Consider the following 24,776-nt stretch of genomic DNA (forward strand, 5'->3'; position numbering starts at 1 on the left):
TCAGCAACAAAGTGGAAAATTGTGGTTAAAGAACATCGCATCATCTCTTCCAAACGTCCATTTGGAAAAAATCCAGAAGTAAAAAGCAGCCTGAGTGTAAAGACAAGAATGGTGTGTGCTGTCTCAGCGACTGTGGGTACGGTGACGCCGTTTTGTAATGCAGACGGACAAGTCCCTCATCACCTGGTACGTGCGTGTGCTGCCGAGGGGCTTCATCCCTCTGCAAGGTCCCTGCGTAGGGATGTGAGAGCTACGTTAATTAAATGCAATTAGTCTGCGATGATTATGGGATAGTTATACTCAGCTCCATTCCCCGTGCAAATCCCCTGTCTGTTAGCTGTGTCAAGCTGCAAACCTCAGCCAGACTGTGCCTTCATGGCCTTTATTTGCCTTCGTGCCACTTGCTGAGCAGAAACTTTGAGACAGGAGAGCAACGGTCCTGCTCAAGCACTCTGTGGGTTTCCATAGATGGGTTTGCTGAAAATTTACCAACTGTGGCCACACGCTGAAGTTGGCAGAGCCAGACAAACACCCAGTAGCACGGTCAGGCTGCCAGCAGCGCCAGGCCGGGTCTGTTACAGCTTGCCTTGGCCTCGAGGTTACACCAAGCTGGAATTACCTCCCTCAGATACACGGTCAGAAACGGGTCTAAAGGGCAGAATCTGTAGGCACGTGCTACCTCGTTTAAATTTGATGAAGGCATCTCAGGGAATCTTTGATTTGTTTTTCAAAGCATGAGAAGCTAAAGTAGCAGCAGAATGTGAAGCTTTAGGGATGAGAAAATGTGGCAACGGGAAGGAGTTCCCCAGCCTGCTTGGAATTAGGTGCAGAACAAAACAGAAAAAGACTCAAATTCTCCTTGAGCCAGGCTGACTCTAGGCTGAAATTTGAAAAAAAAGAAAAAAAAAAAAAAAAAAAAAAAGTTTTTACAAAACAAATGCAAAAGTCAAGATGAAAATGGAAAAATAAATTTGTCAAAGTGGGATAAGGACATAAGAGGCAAGGCCTAAATTACAATCATCATTGAAGTTTGAAGCTGCAGGCCAATATTAAAAGAGAATTTGGTGACAAAGACACAGTGCTCGCTTAGCCAGCAGGATCACAAATATAGCAGTGGAAGCTAATTTCAGTGTATGCAGTGCACAGCGTGATGAAGGTAATAATAATCTTATGTTTTGTAGGGTATGTGGCAGGCAGCTGTTAAACAACACAGGTCAGTGATTATTAAATTATAAGAATTCACTTTAAGTAAAAATTGTGACAAAAGGGGGAGGAAATATTAGGTAGCATGGGGTAAGAAAGTAAACGAGAGTGGCTTTCAACCCCTGGAATGGTGATTCTGTGACCAGACGCACTGATAACAAAGTACAACAGGTTTCTAGTGGAACATGTGGCATTGCTCTGGAAAGCATCTAAAGGATATGGGCTGGAAACAGTAAATCACTTGACATGCAAATTTTATGGATACTCATCTAAACAGTAGCAATGTCTAAATGATCTTGTTTAAACTGTGAGCTGAACCATACAGTCAAAACCCAAAGCTCTAGGCAAATTTGTAGAAGCTTTAGGACTGCTGGAAGCTGTAATAAAATTGAACAATTTTTGGAAAAAAAATCCATGAACCAGTTGGAGTTCGTAGCGTTGCATAGCACCTGAGAGGACAGGAAAGGTATTGAAGGTGCTGAGTAGTTATTAGAAGTATTTTGTAATGGTGATAGTGCTGTACACAATCACAGTTTGATGGCAATTTCCCTGTCCTGCGCTGTTCCCTTCCTACTGTGCATCCTCACCGAAGCATGCAAGGTCACCATCAGTTCCTACAGCTCCACTTCTACAAGGGGCACGCCCTGGGTGAACAGGGAGGGGGGCACAGACACCACAAACCCACCCAAAACACGGGGCGGAGGGGAGAGATTCAGCAGGGACGTGCTCCCTCTGCAGCACGCAGCTGCCTTGCCCAGGCACGGAATTTGGGCAGGAGGCCTCCCAGCCCACCAGGGGCAGGCAGGCATGTGGCTGGAAGGAATGCACAGGGGCCACAGCTCCCCTCCGGGCTGGGTTTAGAGATCAAAAAAAAAAAAAAAAAAAAAGAAAAACAGGGAAAGACAACACAATCCTTTCTCCTCCTCTGCTTGCATCTCAGTGTAGTTTTGTGGCTCAGCATACACAGGTGCTGGGGCATTGCACAAAGGCCTGCAGTGAGCAAGGGGAAGGCAGCTGGGGTGATTTCATCTTTTCCTTCATCGTGTCTTAAAAGCCTGCAGTAAAGGAGCATGCTCCCTCCTGCTCTCCTCTCCTCCACCTTCCAATCCCCTCCCTCCCGCCAGAGAGGCACCGCTAGGGGGGAAAGGCCAAAGAACACATTTTTCTGCAGCTGCACAGTCCTTATTTCGCACTCACAAGAAACGAAGGAATGTTTAGCAAAGTGGAGCCATCTGGCTAAGGCGCTTCCAGGGCTGCTCAGTGCAGGAAACAAAGGAGAAAGCAAAGCATCACCGAGAGAGTCTGGGGTAGAGGAGATGCTCGGCAGAGCCAGGCCTTGGTCACAGCAGCTTGGCTTTGGAAGGAGATGCTCGCAGTAGTGCGCTGTTACAGCAGCCAATTTAGGGAGAAAAAAAAAAAGTTGGAAAATGCTTAGAGCGGAAATAGCCACAGCACTATTCACTGCAGTGCGAAAACAAGACACCTCTGCCATTCTGAGAACAGCGTTAAGTGCCTCCTAAATGAGGTTTCCCATCTGTAGGAGGGCTGAAGGGTGCCACGGTGCCCCAATAACCGCCTCAGTGCCTTCCCCACGCCATGGAAGCGCCCCCAGCCAGGAGGAGGCTGCAGCACAAACAGTGGAGAAGCGGCCTGGGCAAGAGCCCACAGCTGAAAAGCTTTGTGGCGTTTGGGAACAGAACACAACACAGCACGGGCTGTGGCACCGCGGGGCTAAGGGCGTTTGTCTGATCTGAGGGATCTGTGAGGAGAGCTGGGCACCGCCTGCGGGCAGCCCAGAGAACGGGAATAGGCAGCAAATTGAGGAATTACGCCTCAAACTTGGGGGGGTGGGCTAGGAAATAGGCAAGAAACACAAGGAGGAAACAAAAGCGGCGGGGGCGAGGCCCAGGGGGGCACAGGGGGGACCCGGGGTTGGGGCCGGGGCCGCCCCTCAGCGCCCTCAGGGGGCTGTGGCGGGAACCGCCTCAGGGCTGAGGCGAAGGGGGCGGGGCTCGGCCTGGCGCGGGCCCCGCCCCTTGTTTTGTTCGCGGCGTGGGCGTGGCCTCAGGGAGGAGAGGGCGGGGCCTCGGGGCCTCGCGCACGCGCAGAGGCGGGAGGGGCCCGCCCCGCGTTCGAAAAATGCCCGCGGCCTCCCATTGGCCGGCGGCGCCGCCGGGGCCCGCCCCCCCGCGGGCGAAGGCCCCGCCCCCTTGCCCCGGCCCCCCCCCCCCCCCCCCTCCTCCTCCCCCCCCCGCCCGTCCCGGCTCCCCGCCGCCATTAGAGGCCGCTTTGTGTCCGCCGGGCCTGCTGGTGAGTGCGGAGGGCGGCGGCCGGGCCCGGGGCGGCCCCCCCCGGCCTCGCGGGGCGCCTGTCGGGAGCTGTCGCGATAGGTCCCGCGGCGGGGGAGGGCCGCCGGGGCCGGGCACGGGCCCTCGCCCCCCCCCACCCCACACACACACACACGGGCCCGGCCCCGGGGGGGGCTCCCTCAGGGCGCCGCCCGCCCGCAGCGCCGCGCCCCGGCCCCGGGCGGGGGTTTGGGAGCCCCCCGGGGGGCGCTGCTCGGCCTGGGGGGGCCCAGCCCCGGGCCCTCCGCGCTGCTCGGGGGCCGGGCCCAGCGTGAGGCCGGCCGGGGCTGGGGGCGCCGCTTGTGGGTGATCCTCGGCACCTCACCTGGGGGGGCTGCGGGGGCCGAGCCTCGGCCGGGCCCTTAGCGGGTTATGGGGCCTGCTGAGGGACGGCTCGCTGCTGCTGCAGGCGTGCGGTTTGGTTTTTGTTTTTTGTTTTGTTTATTTTTACCATAAATAGTACTTCTAGCGTTTTTAAAAAAAAAAATAGTTGGCCAACAGCCTTTGGCAAGCAGCGATTGCACTGCAGAGCTCTGAAGTGCTCCTGGTCACGAACGGGGCTGTGCTGTTAAAATGTGTGGGGGCTGTGGGTGTTGGGGGGCAGGGGGGTGCAGGTGAGTGCGGGCTGTGTGAGGGCCCAGCCGGGCAGGAGAGCGCTTGCCTGCCTCGGGAGGGATTTAAAGAGGCTGGGGGGTAGTGGGGGGGCTTGGAAGTCAGGGGTGGGCAGGGGGAGAAAATACCCATCATTTGTACAGGGGGTGAGCTTAGTGTATGTGCTGTGAGAAAACCTACTGGCTTCTGCACCCTGTCTCACCTTTAACCGAGTGTGCCTGCAAATAAACTAACTTTTCAGTGTTTCGTGTGCTTCTCTCAGGTAGCAGCTGTTTGAATTATTTTTGTCTCCAGAGCCTCTCTTTCTCAGGTGTTTTTCCTTTCAGCGGAAACCGATGTGTCCCTTCTGTGAGCGTTTTGTTACAAGTGGCCCAGGTTGTTGTGAGGGTTTTAACTTTCTTGAGAGGGGAAATAAAGTTTTACATTAATGAACTCCAACAGCAGGTGCGAGTGGTTTTGTGTGGAGTGCCAGCAATTCACAGCTTTTGTTATGTGTAGTGTTTGTACTATGGACCAGTAAGTGATGGCTTAATAAGTAATAGTTTGGAAGGAGAGTTTACATGGTGGTGTTACATTTACAGTGCAGGGGGTGTTGCCCATGGAAGGGTCTTGCCCTGGTATGTAACACTAGCAGCCTAAGTGTTTGTTCAAGTATCAGTGGTTTGTCAGTGTTCACAGCGCTGGATCCTGGAATTAAGGTATTTCGTCGAAGACTGTAAAACTTTCAGCAGTGGATTTTGTGCTGGAGTAAGTTTAAGTTTGTGACCTCGACCTATTATAAACGGAAAGCTGAACCTTGTGTCCCTGGTGCAGGCCACTTCGTTCTTTAGCTGCCTCCCAGCAGCAGCTCGTGGAGAATCCAGATCATGGACTGTCCTATCCAGAATGGTTCAGGAACTTTTGTCCCGCGTAGGTTGTTGCTGTCACAATCCTGAGCATCAGCGCAGAGAGGGATTATTTTTACACAGCTATGCAAGCAGAAATTGTGCTTTGTATTAATCCCTTAGCTGAAGTTTTTGAAAGTTTCTAGGCATGGTGGTGACATAATAGAAGCTGCACAGTACCTGGCTCTAGATGTGTGTTTTGACATGCACAATTACTCCTGGGTATGGGAAGAGAAGAGAATCCTGGCCATGGAAGTGACCTGCTGTTTGTGTCTTCTGTATGGGTCAGAGACTGATGGAGAAAGAATCTGAAAGTTGTTTTTATAGTGAGCAGGCATTCTTGGTGGCGAGGAATAGCAGGGGTGAGGCATGGGTCTTTCCTTGGATTTTGTTGAGATTGAGCTGACTTGGAGTCACTGGTTTTGTATCCTCGCAGAGACAAGGCGCTGAGCTCAGTCCCAGGTGGGTCAGCCCAGCATCAATCTCGCTGCCTCTTTTTTTCAGGGAAAGCAGCATCTGTGTGTGCAGAAGGGCAGTATTTAATCTTCGCTTTGCTGTGTAAACTCAGCAGAAGAGGCAGGGTGTAAGTCAGGTTCTGTTAGCGGTGGTTGGAGTCAGAGGTCCAAATTCAGTGCTACCCTGAAATGAGAATGCATATTTAGACATAGAAAAATCCTCTGGCATGTAGGTCTCTGTGTAGGAATGCGTGTATTTGAGTGCTAGAAGTGCAAAAGATTTTCTCTGTGTTCCCCCAAAGCCTAACGTGCTTGAGATTTGTTGCTTCTTTCCTTACCAGAGTGTAGGCAAGGAGTCGACGGAAATAGAAGCTGTAATACTAGTCAAGCCAAAGAATTTCTTGCCTGCCAAGTGGTGAGCTATTGGATCTTTGTATTGGACCACTGTGCTTCTTTAATTGAAACAAGATGGTTCATCATGCTTCTAGCAGCATGGGGCTCAGATAGCCTGTAACAGATCTCAGGGAGGCTGAACCACAAGAGACTTGTAAATGCGGTCCTCGTAGCTGGATTGCAAGGTCTGTGTAAGTGGGACACCTCCCAGGGAATCGGTGTGGCTGTAAGGAGCAGCGGCTGCTGCCGGGTCGGGACAGCTGGGGCAAGGCCGGTGCGATGGGAGTGTGCGGCGGTGGGAGACGGGGGGATTTCCGAGCAGGTTGCCAAATCAGGATTAGAAGTGGGGACTAACTCGTGTTCTGGGCTCAGTAAGGTATTTTATTTCTCTGCACATTTTTGGGCTGTTTTAAATGACTTAATACTACTGGTCTGATTTAATCAAGACAACAGGCTGCTCAGTCAACTGCAAAACAAAAGGGAGATCAGTAAATGCTGGAACATCTTTGTGAAGCAGGCTGAGAGAGGCGATCAGCTGAGAACTTTTAATAGATCCGTTTTGTAAAACAAATTTGTGTCAAAGATGTTGCAGGATGATATATTCAGTGGCAATGTAGATATTGAGGGGCGTGATGTCTTCTACGTGAGCTGAATTTTTGGAAAGAGCTTTGAGGATTTCAGAGGTCCAAGTTGGTCAGCTTGCAGTTTAGGAGGTAACGTTTTGGCATGTTTGATCTGGATTTCCATTTTTGCTTTGCAGAAATACTAACATGTCCCCCCTGTGCTGTTTTTCCTGCGGTTTCTGAGACATTTAAATGCTCCGCTGTTCAAAACAGCATTAGAAAGTAGTAGATGATCGCGTGATAACTGGATTTCAAACACAGGTCGTTGATCGTGTTGCTTTTGAAGCCTTTCTGATCACAAACAGTCATCCTTGCTTGCGCTGCTTGTAAGGTTGGTGGTTTTGTACCCCTTGACAGCCTGGCTTCAAATCTGCAAGGACATACGAACTTTTTCTGGCTCTTTTTGACCTAATTCCTGGACCCATGTGGCGTAGGGTAAACCAAGTCATGTGTCAGCTCATGTCTCACCTCGATGGCCTTTGCGTGTTGTGTGACAGTAAGGGGACACCCACACGGCGCGGCGCTGGACACACTTTCTCACTTCTCCACTGCATATTTGTTTTCAGACCACTCAGCCTGGGTACCCTGCCAGGAGTCTCGTGACCTGGCGCTTCCTCCTGTGCGACAGTTGGCTTGTCATGCTCAAGGCCTGATTTTGTCCCAAAATATTTGAGATTGGAGTCTGAGATAAGCTGGAAAGTCTTATGGCCTTGTCTTAGGAAAATCCAAGGAGTCAACTGGCCTCAAATAAGCTTTTTTTTTTTTTTTTCTTTTTTTAAATTCCTGTGCCCGTTGCTTTGATGAGGGGACTCCACTCATTGGAAATAATATCCAGAACAGATATGTCTCAGCTGAAGCCTCTGGTTTTGTGGTTGTGTTCTGTTTTGTTGTTGTTGTTTTTTTTTTCCTCCTCTGAACAGTTTGCTGATAGATTAGGAGGAAATCAGTGCAGGTGTGTTTTTTCATAGTAGTTCATGGAAAGCTACTGCACCTTTGATTGGGTTTTCCACCAGTGGCCTCTCACTGAGCTGGGGACTGAATGCTATTGAGCATTTCTGCTAATCCAGGAATCCAGAAAGGGTTTTTTGTTGCTTATTAGCTCCCAGCTGGATTACCAGCTTTGAAATGGCTTCTTCATGATAGCAGGGGAACCTGCGATCTGATCTGTGGAGCACTTCAAATAGCCCGTGGGAAAGCCAGCGTGCATGGCAACATGAAGAGTTACTGTGTATGTTCAAACAGTTTTGGTAACAATTAGTATCCCGGTGTTCCTCATTGCTGATATGATTTTCTCCTGACAGCTAACCAGGTTTAAGTTGACGTGAGTTACCCAACAACCACCTTCAGAATGTGCATCCTCAACTGATGGCCTCTTCCTGAGCACGGTGTTTGTGTGGTTGACATCTGTAAATACAGAACACAGTTATTACTTTCCAACTCCTTAGGAGCAATTCTTGCAGTCATGGCCATGGGACACATTTAAGGATGCTGTAGCACCCATGCATGAAGCTAGGGTATCCAGGTAACAGGGTACCAGTCAGTTTGGGTGGCTTCATTTTTCTGTTAAACACATCCTCTGTTCCCTTTAGAGAGGGGAAGGAGAGGAACTGGCTTTTCTGTGCGTTGCTGTTGCGAAACTTTCTTGCCTTTTGCTTTATCATTTTGAGAAACCAAATTCATTCCTTTTTGTGTTATGTTGTGGTATTTCACATGCAGTTCAGAAACTTTTTTTTTTTTTCCTACTTCAGAAATCACTTTTCTTTCTGACCCCTCTGTGGGAAGAATTTGGCTTAGCAAGAGCAGTTCCTGAGCTGTGATTGTCTCACACAAGACTGTGGGTGCTCCGGGCTTCCCCATTTGAGAGCCTCGATACAATGGGAGGTTGCCCCCTGCCCCTTTGATTCCCGCAGCCTTTTGGGCAGGACGTGACCCACACATGGGAATGCAGAGGGAATCAACAAGCCCCTGTTGGGGGCATTTCTGCTGGGCAGTGGCACAGCCGGGTGTGCTGCGGGTGCTGCAGCTCTGGAGTGCGCTGTGTTAACGGCTGCTCCTGAGAGCAGGGGGGCTCAGGTGGTTTATGCTGTGGTCAAAGCAAAGGATTTTTTTTGAGGACTTGGTGAATTGGAGGACAAAGTTGGGGCTTCTTTATTTTCATGTGTGTGGTGTGCAGGTCACCAATTGAAAATGAAAAGAAATAAAACCCAGGACCAGGTTGGCCACAGTGCGTGCTTGTGTGTGTGTGTGCGTTAGTAATCCCAGGGAGTGTTTCCTGTAGCTTCCAGCTGATTTCTCTGAGTATAGATCTGTTATTTTAGGACTCACTTCAAAATGCTAACTTTTTTTTTTTTTTTTTTTAAGAGCATCAGGTTTTGCTTGCTAGAAAAAAGCCATTGACACTGACCTGAAACCTGGTGGAATTTTTCATTTTTCCTCTCACTTCATGCCCATGGGAAAGGAAGGCTGCATAAAATAGGCAAAAAAAAAAAGTGCTGGGCCACATGTATGTTCAAATCAGCTGTTACTTCTTTTTACACATCCTGAAGGTTTATCAGCAAGTTTCATTCATCCCACTTATTTTCTCTCTGGAATTTATTTTCCCTTCAGAACATGGTTTGATTTTTCTGTTCTGTCTCCAAAGGAAGCACCCAGCACTGTTACGCTCGTTGGCTTTCAGTGGTGCCGAGGCAGCACGAGGTTATTGTCAGCTTTGAAAAAGACCCTTTGGTGTCAGAGAGGGATGAGTTGAGTCCTCCCATGGAAGTGCTGCCGGTGTGCCTGCCCTCGCTGCACGTGGTACTGTGGCGCTGTACCTGCTCGCAGCGGCTGTGGGTTCATTAATTTATCCATTTGTTACTTGGGAAGGAGGCTCGCGGCCGAGTGCAGAGAATCCCTGCAGTCATTGGGGAGTCCCTGCTGTCAAGCAGTAAGAGGACCATGGTGTGGGGCAAGGATATGGAGTAATTCAGGGGGTATTGGTGTAGCAGGGAGCATTCACCCCTGCAATGGAGAGTGCTGTACGAAGTGCTGAGGTGGTGGTGAAAAACACCTTGAAAACAAGGTCAGAAGCGGTGCTGTTAGCTTTCCATTCAAGAGGAGGTCTCTCAGGCTGGGGAAGCAACCTGTTAAAAGTGAAAACGTGGTTTGTGTCTGCCTTATCTGAGCAAAAGAAATCATCAGGGTAAATAACCGGGAGCATTGGGCCCTTTCTCTGCAAGGAAGGGGAGAGGGGAGCTGGAGCTGATGGGGTGGGGAAGCAGGCACAGCCCTGCTCTGTGAGAAGTGAGGTTTTGCTTCTGAGGTTGTTAAGGGGATGCTGAGAAGAGGAAGCGAGTGAGAAAGTAAAGCCTCCGTTTGTGGCAGAAATGCTGGAGCACCTCCTTAGGAGAGGCCAATGCAGGTGGACGGGCAGCAGGTAAGGAAGGCTGAAGTGAAATGGTAGCGAGGGGTGAGACTTGGTGAGCCCAACCTACCCGTGACTGTGCATGCGTTTGGAGGAGAGTTTTGTAAAGCTTTATATTTTTGTGGAAGGTCTGGTGGCTGCTGTTTTGATGGGTATTTTCTTTTTCAAGGATTTGTTTATTTCCTTAAATTGCATGGGGTTTAATTTGGGAGGGGCATGGTCCAGGCCTCCAGCGTGTGTTTTCTCCCTAACAGGTTAAATGGTTTAATTCCTTAGGCAAATAGAAGCTGGATCAGTGTCAGTTCCTGGTTTTCCCCCGAAATGAACAGCTTACTACTAGTTACCTCAACACTTTGCCTTATGCACAGTGCGATGTCTGCTTTTGCTAATGCTTCCTGTTAATTTAAATAGCATCTTTATTCTTTCAGATCTGTTTTAATGGAGCAGGCTGCAGGTCTGGCTTACACCTTTGCCATTTCTGCTACATCCATAGTACTCCAGTTTGCATACATGTTTTAGCATCTTTGTTGAATGCAGGTGTTGATTGTCAGTTACGTTAGCCATAAGCTGTAAGTCATTTATTCTTTTCTTTTTAGTTTGTTAGATACATGGACGTAGATGTTTCTGTTTTGTTAATTTTCACACCACATCTTTTCTGTACTTTAGGTTGACTCCTCACTGCACTGTGAAAACCATTAGGAAAAAGTCCTTGGGGTTAAAACCTGGGGCTCCACAGTGTTACGTGCACTTGGGGCTAGAAATTATTTTAAATGGCGACTGATCTGTCTGAAGCTGAACCCGTGCATCATAAGGCGCTTCCACTCTTAACGGGAGCTCAGCTGATCCACACGGACAAGTTAAGTGAGGTAGGGGCTGGCCCATTCTCCAAGCTTGCCCTTGGATCAGTGATTGACTTCCAGTCCTGCTGAAGGTTTCTTGGTACTCTTTCCCCCTCGATCATAGGAAACTCGATTGGGAGTCTAATAAACCCTACAGGCACTCTCCTTCCCCCTCCCCGCTTTCCCTGCGATGCCGTAGTGGTCAGAATCCTCAAATGTTCTTCTCATTTAATTTGGAATTGGAAAGAAATTATTTCTTTTATAAGTGTAAAATGTGAAACTATCCTCTCCTGGTATGCTTCAAAGATCGAATATTTACTGTCTTTTAAAATTCTGAAAAACATGAATGTAACTAGAATATTTCTACATATGCTGCTTTGATTTACCTTAATCCCATTTCAAAAACTTTCTGATTCTTTCCAGTATCTGTACTGATTTACAAATGCTTTTTATAGAAAGTTGAAGACGAAACGATGCCGATCCGTCGCTCGGTAAATTCTTCTTCCCGAGAAACTCCTCCCAAAAGCAAACCTGCTGAAGGTGGTGAAGAGGTCAAAGCAGGTACAGTAGTAATGCTGTAATGGACTGTTACATCCAAACATAGTGTTGATGTATCCAAATGTAGGTTTTTATGCTGAAATTCCTGAAAATCCCTGCTGCCATGGTTAAAATATTACCAATGCTTAGCTTCTTTTCACAGGCTTTTCCTGGTTTGTTTGAAATTACATGTTGTGGTCTTTTCAAGTGGGAAACCATTTGTTTTGTCCTTCATACTCTGTGTCAAAGCCCTGTCACTCCAAATATGAAAATATAACTAAGCATTGTCTCTTTCAAGCTTACACGTTCTTATGATTAAAGGTAGAAATCATGAACTTTCAGTAGTGGCAGGAAAATGGTTTGGGATCAAAAGGTGGAAATGGATGGAAAACCAAAGTATTTGTTTTCTTTGTTCAGGAAAAGAAAGATTTTACCATGCTGTGTAATATGGCCTGCCATTAATGTGTCTGGTCTTAGCAGCTTCACCTGTGTGTCTCAGAATGTGTTGTTTGAGTATCACTTTCAGTACATTTCACTGAGTTTCTCCTCTTTGGTGGGACAAATAAGTACATTACATAGGAAACTAACTATTAGGACAGTTTTTATTTTACATATATGATGCCTCCATGGGGAAACTATGCACAGGAACGAAGCAGGAGTGCTTTAGCTCCTTCTCATTGATAGACAACATGCCTAGTGCATAGAGCAGTCATCGTAGACTGCTCTTTACCCAAAAAGTGGATAGTAGCAGTTTATAAGCACGTTATCTAGTAGGCAGTCCAGTCTTTAAGGCCTGCTCTCAGCTAAATATACTTGATTGATTTACTCAGTAAGTTGATTTCTGGCTGGATTTGATCCTGCTGATAGGCGAATGTTATTGCCAATGCATGTGCAATCTGCAGTTTTTCCAAGTCTGGAAAGATGTGATCGAATAGTTAAAATCGTTCAGGTGCCACAGTGTGTAGTGCAGAAACAGCGATGTTTAAAAGACATGTTTGTCATAGACAAAGCTGCTTGTATTTATCTACCACAATCTCTTGTCAAATTGTGTGGTTTTGCACCTTTCTGGGATAAAACATGTAAACCTTGACCCAGGGGAAAATCTTTACACTTCATGATACTGAATTCCTCCTCTTCTTCCCTTCCCCACCTGTAGGCATCTATGATGAGGGATGATTGCAACAGTAACTTCCTGGAGTTAAGAGAAGACTGGGGGAATTAGTTCATTGTGAAAATGCTAGGTGATGCTGTTTGAAATTATTCTGGCATTTGATGGCTGATTGCACCTTGTTGAATTTCTTTCAGTACTTTTGTTCACTTTCTAAGTTACGTTCAAATTATCTATTAAATTAGAGAAAAAGTGGTGGGAAATCATTTCTGGGGTGTGTTCTTATTTTTTTTTTTGTCCTCTGGCTTCCTGAAGAATACAGGCTAGTTTTAGACAGTAACCTGATGTGTTTTTACATCTTTTAGATGCAGAAGCCACCTCTGAGGAGTCTGCTTCTGCTGGAGAAGAACAAGAGAACGAAACCTTGCCTGCTGCATCCAGTGAAGCAGAACAGCCAAAGGAACCTGAGAATGAAGGGAAGGGGGAAACAAAGCCCTCGGAAGAAACCAAAAAGGAGTAAGGCTTGCTTCGTGCTGAATTTAGGAATTTGAGTAGGAGAAAGACAGGTTCTACAGGTAGAAAAGATTATGGGAGACATAGTGATCAGGGAGTGCTACACATAGTGCTACACACTGATCATGTGTAGCAGCTGTTCAAGAACATGTTTTGAGAACAAGTATCAAGATAGGGTGTGTTGGGAGGTGGGGGGGTTGCATCTTTTTGAATAGAAACATCAAAAAATTCTTTTAAATTATTTTCTGTAACAAGTGTTCTGGGTGTCTTTTTTTATTGTTCTGCATGTTGGCTTGTTTTACAGTGTCTCTTACCTCACTATTGTTTTGCGTTTTTCCTAAGTGAGAAGGATCAGTCTAAGGAAAAGGAGAAGAAAGTAAAAAAGACCATTCCTGCATGGGCTACTCTTTCTGCTAGTCAGCTAGCTAGAGCACAGAAGCAAACTCAGATGGCTGCCACTTCACGTCCCAAGATGGATGCTATTTTAACTGAGGCCATTAAGGTAAGCAGGAATCAGACGTTTCTTTTGTTCACCTGTCACAAAGCTGAGTAATTTTTATGCCTAAAATCTATATTTTCAACTTGCTGATGGTACAGGTGATAGCCTTTTTAGCAGGAAACTTACGTAAGGCATGCACGTTTCTGTCTGGAAGCCCATGGAGCTGAAATGTGAGTCCATGATGACGATGAGGGGCCGTGTTGCTTATATTTTGTTTAGAATGTTTCTCCCTGTTTAAATTATTAGAAACAGCTATGATGACACATCCTGGTTAATTATTGGCATCATTTAATTTGTTGTCTTTTAGACATATTTAACTTGATTTACCTTGATTAACCCACCTGTTTGATACATGCATTTTTTCTTGTTAACTTATCCTAATTCAGGACAGATGGAAATAGTGTAAACTAGCATTGTGGAGTGGTGTTGGTCTTAGTTTACTGTATACTTCCTTTAGGTTATAAGAAGAGACCAGTGCTGTTGCTCTGCAACTCTGCTGCCCTCCTGTTGAGGCTTGGTTCATGCAGGTTGCCTTCACTGGAGTCCTGGACTCTATTAGCCTTAACTGCAAGATGGTCTTTTGAGCCACTGAAACATACAGCTGTGCATCCAAATCTGTTAGAGAGAAGTCATGCCATGAACTTCAGGTTACTCTAAGCTTTACCTTTCTGGCAGCTGTTTAAAAGGTTAGGTGATAGAGTAGGATCAACAGTGCATAAGTAAACTACATCCTCTATCATGCAACTGTGGGTTTTGTGGTAATCTTTCTGAAGCCATGTAGATCTGGTAACTTGATTAAACAAAGCGGGCTTTATCAAGTCACTGCTGGGGTTTTCTACAGCATGTCAAATATCTAAATTTTAAAACACAATTGTTTTGGTGTAGTCCTATTCTGATTCCTAATTGGAGGACTCCAGTAATACAGGCAGGCTGTCATGAATCTTCAAAGACGGTAATCTTCAAAATAAGAACTTCAACATTTTTTTCTTTTAATAGTTTGCTAAAACTATTTCTCTTTCAGAAATCAACAGCTTGTTCTGATTAATCTGTTAATGATTGCTCTATCTGACATCAGTAAAATGACTTACTGATGACTTACTGTTTGGGCAGTGCTAGTTTGCCCAAAGGTAACAAGTTTTTGTATGAGCTTGTAGTGTATATGCCATTACTTGTACGTGCATCAGAAAAGGGGATTAGTTGACACATGCGTTCTTCCAGTCCCACAGCAAAGTAGTTCAGTCCAGAAGCTTTTTACTAACATCTTGCTACCATTTCAGGCATGCTTTCAAAAGAGTGGTGCCTCGGTTGTTGCAATACGTAAATACATCATCCACAAATATCCTTCCCTGGAGCTTGAGAGGAGAGGCTATCTTCTAAAGCAAGCATTGAAAAGGGAGCTGGAGAGAGGGATCATTAGACAGGTAAGAGTTGCTTTGTGGAGCAGTGGTGGATGCGGTATTACTGAATTACACAGCACTTTAAGAAACTCTGTTAGCTGGTCTCTGGTGGCTGTGTTCTCCCTCTGTCTCTGCTTTGTTAGACATGGACAGATCCGTCAGTCAAATACCTTATCTTTTGTGAAATATGGATGACCATTTCACGGTGTTGAATTGTGTCATACACCATTGCAGCAGCACGTCCCTTCCCACCCGAGCCATTCTATGATTCATATGCCTTCAACCTGAGTCTAGCAACACCCCTTCTGCAGGACTATGTCTCCTATAACACTATAATGTGTGCCTGTGATATCGGTTCTGTTAGGATCTCTTGGTCAGGACAGCATAATGTGTTTCTAATATCTACCTTTGGTTTCTGATCTACTGAAGTGGATTCAAATAAGGCCTCTGTCCCTAACAGCCCATCACCAGAATGGCAATGCATTCTAAATCTGTGTAAAGATGTTGATTAATCTCTTTCAAATTGTTTTTATCCTGAGTTACTTTGTTAAAGGCTGACTTTATTTTGAACTAGGTGAAAGGAAAGGGAGCTTCTGGGAGCTTTGTGGTTGTGTCTAATGCAGGAAAAACTGTTCCGAAAGCCAGAGACAGAAAGGTAAGATGGATCACTTTAAACAGTACTCTGAAAGATCTTTCTTGGGTTACACTGACCACATGCATCTTACAAAATGTAGTCTAACCCAAACAGTTTTCTTCTCCTTGATGTACTTTTGCTCCCCAAATGCAGTAATTAAAACATCTGTTCCACTAAAATCAGAATCAGAAAGTTAGTATGACAAATTAAAACAAGTAGAATAATTAAAATCTTAGTTTAAAATGTTTACGTTAACCCCCTAGGCTTTGGTTCAGAGGCAGAAAACTGAATAACCATGAAGCTCCTCTTCTGTCTTTACCTGGTAGAGAGAGATGCCTCTCAGGTATTGTAAGAGAGCTTTATGCTACTGCTGTTTCTGTTATATCTGTTGCATGGATAAATGGGAGACTTCAGTCTTCACGACTGTCAAATGAACATCTTCCATCAGCTGTGAGAACAGAGGGAGGAAGAAGTAAATGCCTTAAGGCTTCTGGAAGAAAGCTGCTAAACTTGGGTGTATATTGTACACCCAGGTAGTAAAATGCGATGCATTTGAGTCTAGTCCTCACAATTAGTCTTGGTTCCAGCACTGCTCTTCTTTGCTCCCCACTGCATAAGGTGTATGAAATGCATTTCTAACACTGCAGTTACAAAATGCTTAGCTGGAATTGCTGATCTCCTTATGGCATACACAGGTGAACCCAGAGAGTGTTATAACACAGGGGTGCTTACCTCTTGGCTACTGGATAGACCGCAAGTCCTAAATCTGAAGGTAACAGTGACATACATGGTACTAGGGCACTGAAGGAAAGTAATTGGAATGTGACATCGTTTTAGAGTTCATGGACTCCATGACAAGTTTGAGTAAGGCACCTGATAACTGCTAACAGATCACTTTTCTTGTCTGCAGCCTATCGGTGTAATTGTTCTTAGATACTTTCTCCATGTTGCAGCAAAACAAATAGCTCGCTTTTGTGTCTGATGAATTCAGCTGGCAGTCAAGCAGCTATCTGGATGAGCAGCATCTTCACCTGTTTGACCATTTGCAAAGCTCCCGTTCAGCATCAAAATCACTAAACATCAGCAGATTTCACCACTGTATTTTCTCTCCTCTACAAAGAACATGATCATCCCCTACTGATAGCAACAAAGTGATGGAGGAAAATTCAGGAGAAAGGAGTGTTGCCTTCAAGCAAGACTTCATGCTATGAGTTGAACAAAAATGCACTCCTGTTTAGCTGTTTTTTGGGAAGATTTAACCTGTGTAAACGGCTTTGGTCTCTGTTTTTTGTTTTATGTCAACATATAAATCGTTTCACCTCGCTTTCTTGTTGAAAGGTAGCAGAGGAAAGCCTCTATTAAAAAGAGGAAAAGGAAAGCATCTAAAAAAAGGAAACTAGGAAACAGCTTTTGGTAAATACTTGGCATATTTATAAATATAAGACTTTGACTAAGAAATTCCTGTGAAAATTCTAACCAGATGTGCTAGATTTTAAACAGCTGAGCTTTCTAAATTGTTATTTTAAAGAGCTGCCTTATAGAACTTGATTTTTCAGATCTGTGGCCACAGTCAGGAGCACTTCTCACCTGTGTGTTGCTGGATCAGAAAAACCCAGAGTTTTAGGCCCCACTGATGCGTAAAAGTATGTGTATTTCAGAAAAGCACTTCCGCTTCGACTCCAGAGCAACAGGTCAAGCTGGAAGACATCCTGCCACTGGCTTTCACCCGCCTTTGTGAGCCGAAGGAAGCTTCTTACAGCCTGATCAAGAAATATGTGTCTCAGTATTACCCCAAACTCAAAGTAGATGTAAGGTAGGTGCAGGTGTACACTTTTTGCAAGCAGGGCTCCAGAGAAGCTGTGAAATGCTGCCTTCCTCTGGCTTTGCCTCACTTTACGGTGATTCAATTCAGTATTTCATCAGGCAGCAGACAGGTGGTGCTCTCCATCATAGAGCCTGCAGGAAAGCTTGAGAAAAGCTGTGCCTTTTCTCTGCATCCCTCCACACCCAATCTTTGTTCGTGATGCCAACATCAGCATTGTTGTACGCATCTCTGCCCTTAGAGAAAACTGGATCCTTGTAGCTGCATGGATATGAAGGCCTCTCCTTGGAATCTTGTTCCACTTGTTTCTGAATGCTTTAAACGGCACACACTTAATATGATCTGTGAGTTTGTCCATGTGGAACGGGTCAAAGATTGGGGAGGAAGCAAATCTAGGGAAGTCCTATGCATCACCTATTACCAGGGCTTGTTGTACTCAGTCCCTTGTTTGTCTCTGAGCTGACTGACTCATTGCCCACTGAGTCCAGTCTCCAAATGTGCATTTCAAAATGAGTAAATCCTTCCAAATGAAGTTTATCTGTTTCTGGATACGCAGTGACACCCAGAAAGCACTGCAGTTCAATTTCCGCTAACGTACATTGTTCCTCTCATGTAATCAGCACTTGCTGACAGATCTCCATTTAAAATGTCTGTATGTAGGCAGATACCACGTGTAAGTACTGCTCCTCTCACACTCTCTAGAGAGTGTTGTTTCTCTGTTTGTTTTTTAAGCTGTCAGTGTGTGTCAGTAAAGCTTTATCCTCCTGTATTTCAGACCTCAGCTGTTGAAGAATGCCCTGCAGAGAGCTGTAGAGAAGGGCCAGCTAGAGCAGATCACAGGGAAAGGAGCATCTGGGACATTCCAGGTCAGAGCCAGAGTTCGTCTTGTTTTGTTGACTGTACTGACCAGAAGTCTTGGATATAAGTTTACGTGCCCTCCCCACCCCAGTTTTATTGGGTACACCTTTCTTTAGCAGCTTGTCAAATTCAGCAGTTGTGGAACTATGAAGCAGTAGGATTCTTTCTCCTCTGGGTCTACATTCTGCAACAGACCCCCCCGCCTTCCTTGCTTAGCATGTTCCACACGCTGCTTCAGCTCTGACTCATTAGCACAGTAGGGGAGATGGTGGGGTAAGCTTTCCTTCCCATCGCTAATTGTGAGTGCAGTAGGTACCCCAGATGTCTGCAATGCCTCTTCCTCGTGTCTATGCCGTAGATGTCTCTTGGTTACATTTGGTCTGTGGGATGGAGGAAGATCTGATTTATTTCCTTCCCTGAGTGACAGGCCCTTAGATTGCCATACCCTTGCAGTGTATTTTGGGAGTAGGACAATGTGTTTCCAGTGCAAAGCACTGCAGGCCAGTTGACTGAATAGGCCTTGTCCTACCGTTAACGCTGGGAGGGCAGCGTTCCCTGGGCAGTGTTTTAATATAAAACATATCTGTGCTAATGCAGGAGCGCCGACCCACCTGGTGCAGAGGAGCTTGTCCTGACCTGGTTTGGGAGAATTTTGTCTTGATGCTTTTCTCTTCCTCCTTGGAAAATAGCTGAAGAAGTCAGGGGAGAAGCCCCTGCTGGGTGGGACTCTGATGGAAGATGCCATCCTGTCTGCTATTGCGGCCATGAACGAACCGAAGACCTGCTCCACCACAGCACTGAAGAAGTATATCCTGGAAAACCACCCAGGGACCAACTCCAACTTCCAGGGTAAACTATATAACTTTCCTTTTTCACAAGTTGAAAGAGAATTCTGCAGCTGCAGATGTGTCTGTGCAGCACCTTTAAACTATTTGGTTGAGCTTGCTAGGGAACTGACAGCTGCTGCACTCTTTGTGCTGCAGAGATGCTCAGAGTTTTTAATTCCCATTAGTTCCTTTCAAGCCTGACAAAGGCTAGTTCCTGAGACATAATGCATGCTTCTCTTGTCTGTAGCATATCCCCAGAAAGGGGGAATAGTATTCAATTACTTTATTGTTCTTAAATCACCAGCTGGATTTCTATATATATTGAGAGGCTACAGCTTGGCACTAGCTGTACAGTCACTAGCAGCTTTTAATTTAGAGAAGTTGCACAGTCTAACTTTAACAAATAAAATCCGCAAGCATCCCTCTTACTGTTTTGTTTGAGGTCCTCTTTTGGCTCCAATTTTAGAAGGTCAAGCAAGTAAGGAAAGAAACTAATCCAGTTGTATTTGGAAAAAGGTGTGGCATATCTCAGTCCCAGTAATGACAATGTCTATTTTGGCTTTTGCACTAGCAGAAACAATACTAATAGAGACTTTAAAGTAGATCTGCTAATGGCTTATTTGCATTATTTGGTCTAAGCCATGATGCAGTTTAACCTAGGCTGAAGGTCACTTGAAGCAGTGTGAGCTTGCAGCGATATCAAGCAGAATCAGACCTGAAAGTAGATCAGTTTCTTGCTGTGGTGTCATGGTGCTGGTGCCATCCCACAGGAGCAGGGGCTGGAGAGGAACTTGCTGATCCCACAGCCATCATACAGAGATGAAGCACAGAATCAGCACAGGTCTTTGAAACAGAGCTTACCAATGTGTCGAGGAGGATCACAGGCTCCCTGCCAGCAGTGGGGCCTAAAGAAGTTGCCTGAGGCCTTCTGCCAATTAGAGGCTGATGCCAAGTGTATCTTCTTAACCTTGGGGCAGGGAAGAGAGTTCCCAGGCTTACTAAGCCCTTATGTTATTTGTTTTCAGGACTATTGGAAGCTGCCCTGGTCCCTAGAGGCCTGTGTTTAGTCAGCCTCGAGAGCTTGTCGGCCTTGCTAGTCAGATAAGGAAATTTCAACTAGTAATCGGGTGTTTTCTTTCTCCCTCCACTGCATAAAAAGGATTTTGCTGTTCTCTGCTCTGTTTTAGGAGCAACCAGAGGAATGTGTGGTGAGATGTAAAAGCAGGCAGGTACACACTACAGAACCAGCATTCTATACTCTTCCACCATTTTATACCTCAGCCTTACAACTCCAGTCAAATCCTTTACATGCTGCTGTTGATCTGTGGTACCCCAGGTAGAAATAGCTTGATGTTGTTTGTGTTGCTCCTTTTTACAAAGGTGTGGAGTTCTTTGTAGTCCAAGAACTTTTTAAGAACCTAGTGTTGCAACACTAATAATTTAATGGGTACAGCTGGTTCAAGTAGCTAGGCAAGCTTTTCTAGTGCCACTCAAATTAAAACTTTTCAGCAGAGGTAGACTGTAGGCTGGTGAAAGTATAGTGTTGTCCCAAATGATTCTCTGTGAAATGTCAGCTCTTGATAAAAGCCCACTTCAGAAGTGCTGAATAAGGGGTTAGAGTGAATACCTTTACATTAATCATGCAGAACAGATTCAAATGACAGCATGTTTCTTTGGATTTTTCTTTCCATTCCTCAAGTGAACCTCTTTAGGACATGCTTTGAGGGCAGGCCTCGCTTTTTTGCTTCAAGGGAGCTAAATCTGTAAACTGTCCCCCCTAGTTTAAGCCAAAAATGGTTTTGAACTAAAACAATTTCAGACCTTTACCTGAGACAAAGATCCCCTTTATTTGCACACTTTTGATTAGAATTCTTATATGGTGCACGATGGAACAGAAGATTGGAATAAAAAAATCATTTGTCATACTTCTAGACCAAATTTCCCATTAAATAAAATGAAAACGGGACAGATGTACTGCATAAATCTTGGAATATGAGGGAGCTGAGGGCAAAAACAGAGTAAGGACTGATTTTAAATATTCTTAAGGAATATGTTGAAGAAAGCTTTAGTTATGTGATGCTTTTGAATGCATTTATAAAGAAGGATCCCTTGCTCATGACTTCTTCCATCAGTGAATTTAAACCCATTCTTGATAAGTGTTCGTGAGCCAACACTTGAATCTTATATATTGCTTGAATTTTTCAGAAAATTATCTGTGAAAGGATTTCCCTTTTGAATACATATTAAAACTTCTAAATGCAGTGGCCTAGCTGGGTCCTCCACAAAGCAGATGGCCTTTGCTGAGTGCACGAGCATGCAGTGATGTCTACATGAGTCGTGGGTCTCTGGTGCCGTTTCATTTCCCCGCAAGTGTTCTGGGAAAGGAGATTTCATTCTGACTCTCCATCTCTGACTTCAGAGGACACTACAGAGAGCAGTAAGGTTAGACAAGTGGATAAAGATGATAACACAACCTTTCTCTGATTTTTCACAGTGCATCTACTGAAGAGAACCCTGCAGAGATGTGAGAAGAATGGTTGGCTGGAGCAGATTTCTGGAAAGGGCTTCAGTGGAACCTTTCAGCTTTGCTTCCCCTATTATCCTAGGTAAAGAGCTTGGCTGTAAAATGATGTTGAAGATAAGCGTTGCATAGATCAGCCAGATAGTGTTGCTGAAGTTCATAGGCTGTTTACAGGTTCTATTTACAGGGAAGCTTGTGGAGGGTTTCGTAACTGAGAAACCACAACGTTGTCACCAATATTGCTCTAGATAATGACATTACTTGGATGTCTGACTGTGAGTGGACATAAAGCTGACTTCATTAGCAAGGGAGGCTTTTAAGGACAATAAAAATATTGGGCTAAATGTTTTCAGAAGCTCTGTTGTGATTTTTTATTTTTTTTTCATAGAGTAGTGGATATTTAAGTGTTCCCATGCTTAAACAAACAAATTTGCATGAGGCAGGTATAGTGTATTGTTGTTCTTTAATACAAGGATGCTCATAACAAGTAGGACTCAGTTGTTTGCCTCTCTTAATGCCGATGTGGAGGAGGGGTGGGAGGAGGGAAGATGACCCAGATTAGCCACTGTGAGACTAAAACAGCCTTTCTTCTCCTGCTGTGAGCATATATTGTGCTGGGCCACATGGAGCCCAGGGAAGCCTTAGTGTCCCATGAAGAGCCAAACGGCAACACAGTCATTAAAGTCTCTGCTTCCCACCTTCTTTTATTACATACATGTAAAGCTCTCAGTGGCTCTGGCCTGTGTTCAGAGTTGTTGAAGTCTGATTTTGTCCCTTTGTTGTCTGTCTTCCTGTGTTTGTGCAGAAGGAGCAATGAGGAAGAGAACTGGAGAAAGGGCAGCTTATGTACAGGAGTGTGGTGGCATTCCTGGTGACTTAAAAGCTGTTGCACTTCTGCCATTGCAGAGACTAAATGTTGGTTTCAGATGAACCCAAACAAATAGACTTCTGTGCTTGCTGTGTTGTTTTTTTTTGGCTTAGGCTCAAAGCTGTAACCTTAAAGGATGATGGGCGATGGGCAGTGGTCCCCAATGAGAATTGGGGTTACCTAAGGTTTGCTGACCCTGGAGTCATATCCTGAGAAATGTCCTGCTCTGACAAGAATCCTCTTGTAGTCCAGGTGTGCTCTACCCGGAGAAGCAGCAGGATGAGGACTCTGAAGAATCTGATGAGGAAGAGGAGGAGGAATCTGAGGAGGAAGAAGAATCAGAAGAGGAAGAGTCTGAGGAGGAAGAGCCACCACCAAAGAAAAGGTATGTGACAGCATGAGAGATAAATGGGCTCATTAAAAAATGACAGTCACAGCTGTAGAGTGCACAGGTTTGTCTCTTGCTGTGGATATTTATCCACAAGGCTGTCACTCCAGTGGTACTGGAGAAAGAAATTTCTAATTATGGTTGAACTTTTGGGGTACTGTAAGGATGAGGACTTCTCTGGGACGTGTGCAGCCTGCAGAAGCAATGCATTGTTCCAGAGAGACTGTGTCTTCCATTCTGTAGTAGGAATCATCTCTAGATGAGAGGAAGAGAACTTCTCTTTATTCTCTGTATTGCCTTTAGTCTCCCATGCGCCTGTTGTGCTTTACAAGTGTGACTTTTTCATGTGGGACTTCCTGTTATTTATTAGGCGTTTCATTAACAAAACTTCTCCCTACAGTGTTATTTGCAGTTCTGTAGCCAGATATGAAACCTGTCTCACTCAGAATGTGGATTTAAGATAAGTGTTATTCATTAAGTAATGAAATTTCTCTGAGAGGGAGAGAGGATGCTTAGGCCACTGAATTGTTCTGACAATTGACTTACATTTATTGACATTGTTTGTATGTTTATCTGCCTAATAAAGGAGTTAGAAAGCTTGCTGGCAGAACACTGTGGGGATTGAGAAGTGCTTAGCATGGGAAGATCCACCACAGGATTTCTTGCTCTTTGGGATTTAGCTAATGAAATGTACTGCTGCATAAAGGAACATCCGTGGTAAAGAACAAGGATGCCAAGATCTGCTTCATTTATGTAAATTGACGACAGCAGCTCTGCTCTGGGTAGCATTTGCGCCTCCACTGAGATCTTGTGCTGCCTTTCTTTCTGACAGGATGCAGAAGAGACCTCCTCCAAAATCACGGAGTAGGGCCCCTCCGATGAAACGGAGAGAGTCCAAGCCTAAGCCAAGAAAAACCCCTGCAGCCCGCAGCGGAAAAGCAAAGCCCCCACCCAAGGTGAAAACCCCTGCTAAGAAAGCCAAACCAGCAGCCCCAGCCATCAAGAAACCCTCTGGTGGCAGCTCTTCCAAGAAACCAGCAGCCAGTGGGAGGAAGGAAGTGAAACCCTCTGCCAAGGGCAAACCTACCATGAGGAAATCTCTCCGGGCAAAAAAGTAAATTTTTCCAGTGTCAGGGAATCCCATGGTCCCACAATCTTGTTTTATAAAGTCAATGTGCATTTGTATTTTAGTTCTGATGCTTAAACACTTTTTTTTTTGTTGTTGTTTTCCTTGGATGATGGGGGAAAAGATGAAAACTAAATCAAACCATCCCAAGCATTTGCTAGATCTCAGTGCTGTGCCTCGTGCCTACCCCTCCCCTGGAACAGGTCATCTTTAGTTTCTGCAATAATTTTAGAACTCTTCTAGGACATGTAATCCGTACCTTTTATGGTGTTCCTCTTGGGTTTGGAGGGAGGGGGTGGCTTTGAAAAATTCTTCAAATAAGTTCTTTGTCTCTTTAGACAGCAGGAACATGGTGATTGGGGAAATAAGATTCTTAACTGAGAAGGTACAGCGGCACTAGAGTCCTTAGATCCCCTGCATGATGAGGTCCTTCATGCTTCTGTGAAGAAGCAATGTATATACAGCACTTGCACTGAGTCCTGGAGGTGCTTCTTTCTGCTCGGCCGTTGTAGTGACAGGCTAAGGAGGTGGTGCATTTGGCTCCTTCAGACCAGCACATTTTGAGGGTGAGTAGACATCTTCAGTAACCGGAGGCTGCCACATGTACTGATCGTCTGACACCGGGGGGCTTGAAAAGGGGTAGTTCTCGGCTGGGCGGGTGATTTGAATTAGTGTTTCCACACCACATCTGTTACCTTAAAACCAAAATATATAAAAGTCTTCTTGAATCCAACTTTCAAACATTTTTAAGAGATGAAGAGCCTAAGTTTTGTCACTTCTTGTTTACCCTTTTTTAAAGAAAAGTTGGAGAGCTATACAATTGCTAATGTAGAGATGTTGATAAGTGAAGAACATGCAGTTTGCTAAAATAAAATGAAACTAGATTCCAGGCCCGCTTTGTGTGTCCTTTCTCTTCCT

General features: G+C 45.3%; 1 protein-coding gene across 4 annotated transcripts; it reads left to right on the plus strand.

The window, feature by feature from the left end:
* Nucleotides 1–3,422: 3,422 nt before the first annotated feature.
* HP1BP3 (heterochromatin protein 1 binding protein 3) lies at nt 3,423–24,747 on the plus strand. 4 transcript variants are annotated; one of them, XM_068658557.1, is made up of 13 exons: nt 3,435–3,513; nt 10,588–10,787; nt 11,216–11,321; nt 12,771–12,921; nt 13,261–13,420; nt 14,695–14,838; nt 15,389–15,469; nt 17,107–17,261; nt 18,046–18,136; nt 18,818–18,977; nt 21,450–21,561; nt 22,592–22,729; nt 23,565–24,747. In XM_068658557.1, exons 2-13 carry the CDS (start codon nt 10,692–10,694, stop codon nt 23,848–23,850), a joined length of 1,680 nt encoding a protein of 559 aa, XP_068514658.1. In that variant the 5' UTR covers nt 3,435–3,513; nt 10,588–10,691; the 3' UTR covers nt 23,851–24,747. The 4 variants fall into 4 exon arrangements, with proteins under 4 accessions (XP_068514660.1, XP_068514657.1, XP_068514658.1 ...); XM_068658558.1 differs by lacking the exon at nt 3,435–3,513 and adding an exon at nt 8,945–9,933; XM_068658556.1 differs by lacking the exon at nt 10,588–10,787 and having other exon boundaries at nt 3,428–3,513.
* The last annotated feature ends 29 nt before the right edge of the window (nt 24,748–24,776 follow it).

The sequence above is a fragment of the Anas acuta genome, chromosome 22, assembly GCF_963932015.1.
Source record: "Anas acuta chromosome 22, bAnaAcu1.1, whole genome shotgun sequence".
In the NCBI taxonomy this organism is placed as follows: Eukaryota; Metazoa; Chordata; class Aves; order Anseriformes; family Anatidae; genus Anas; species Anas acuta.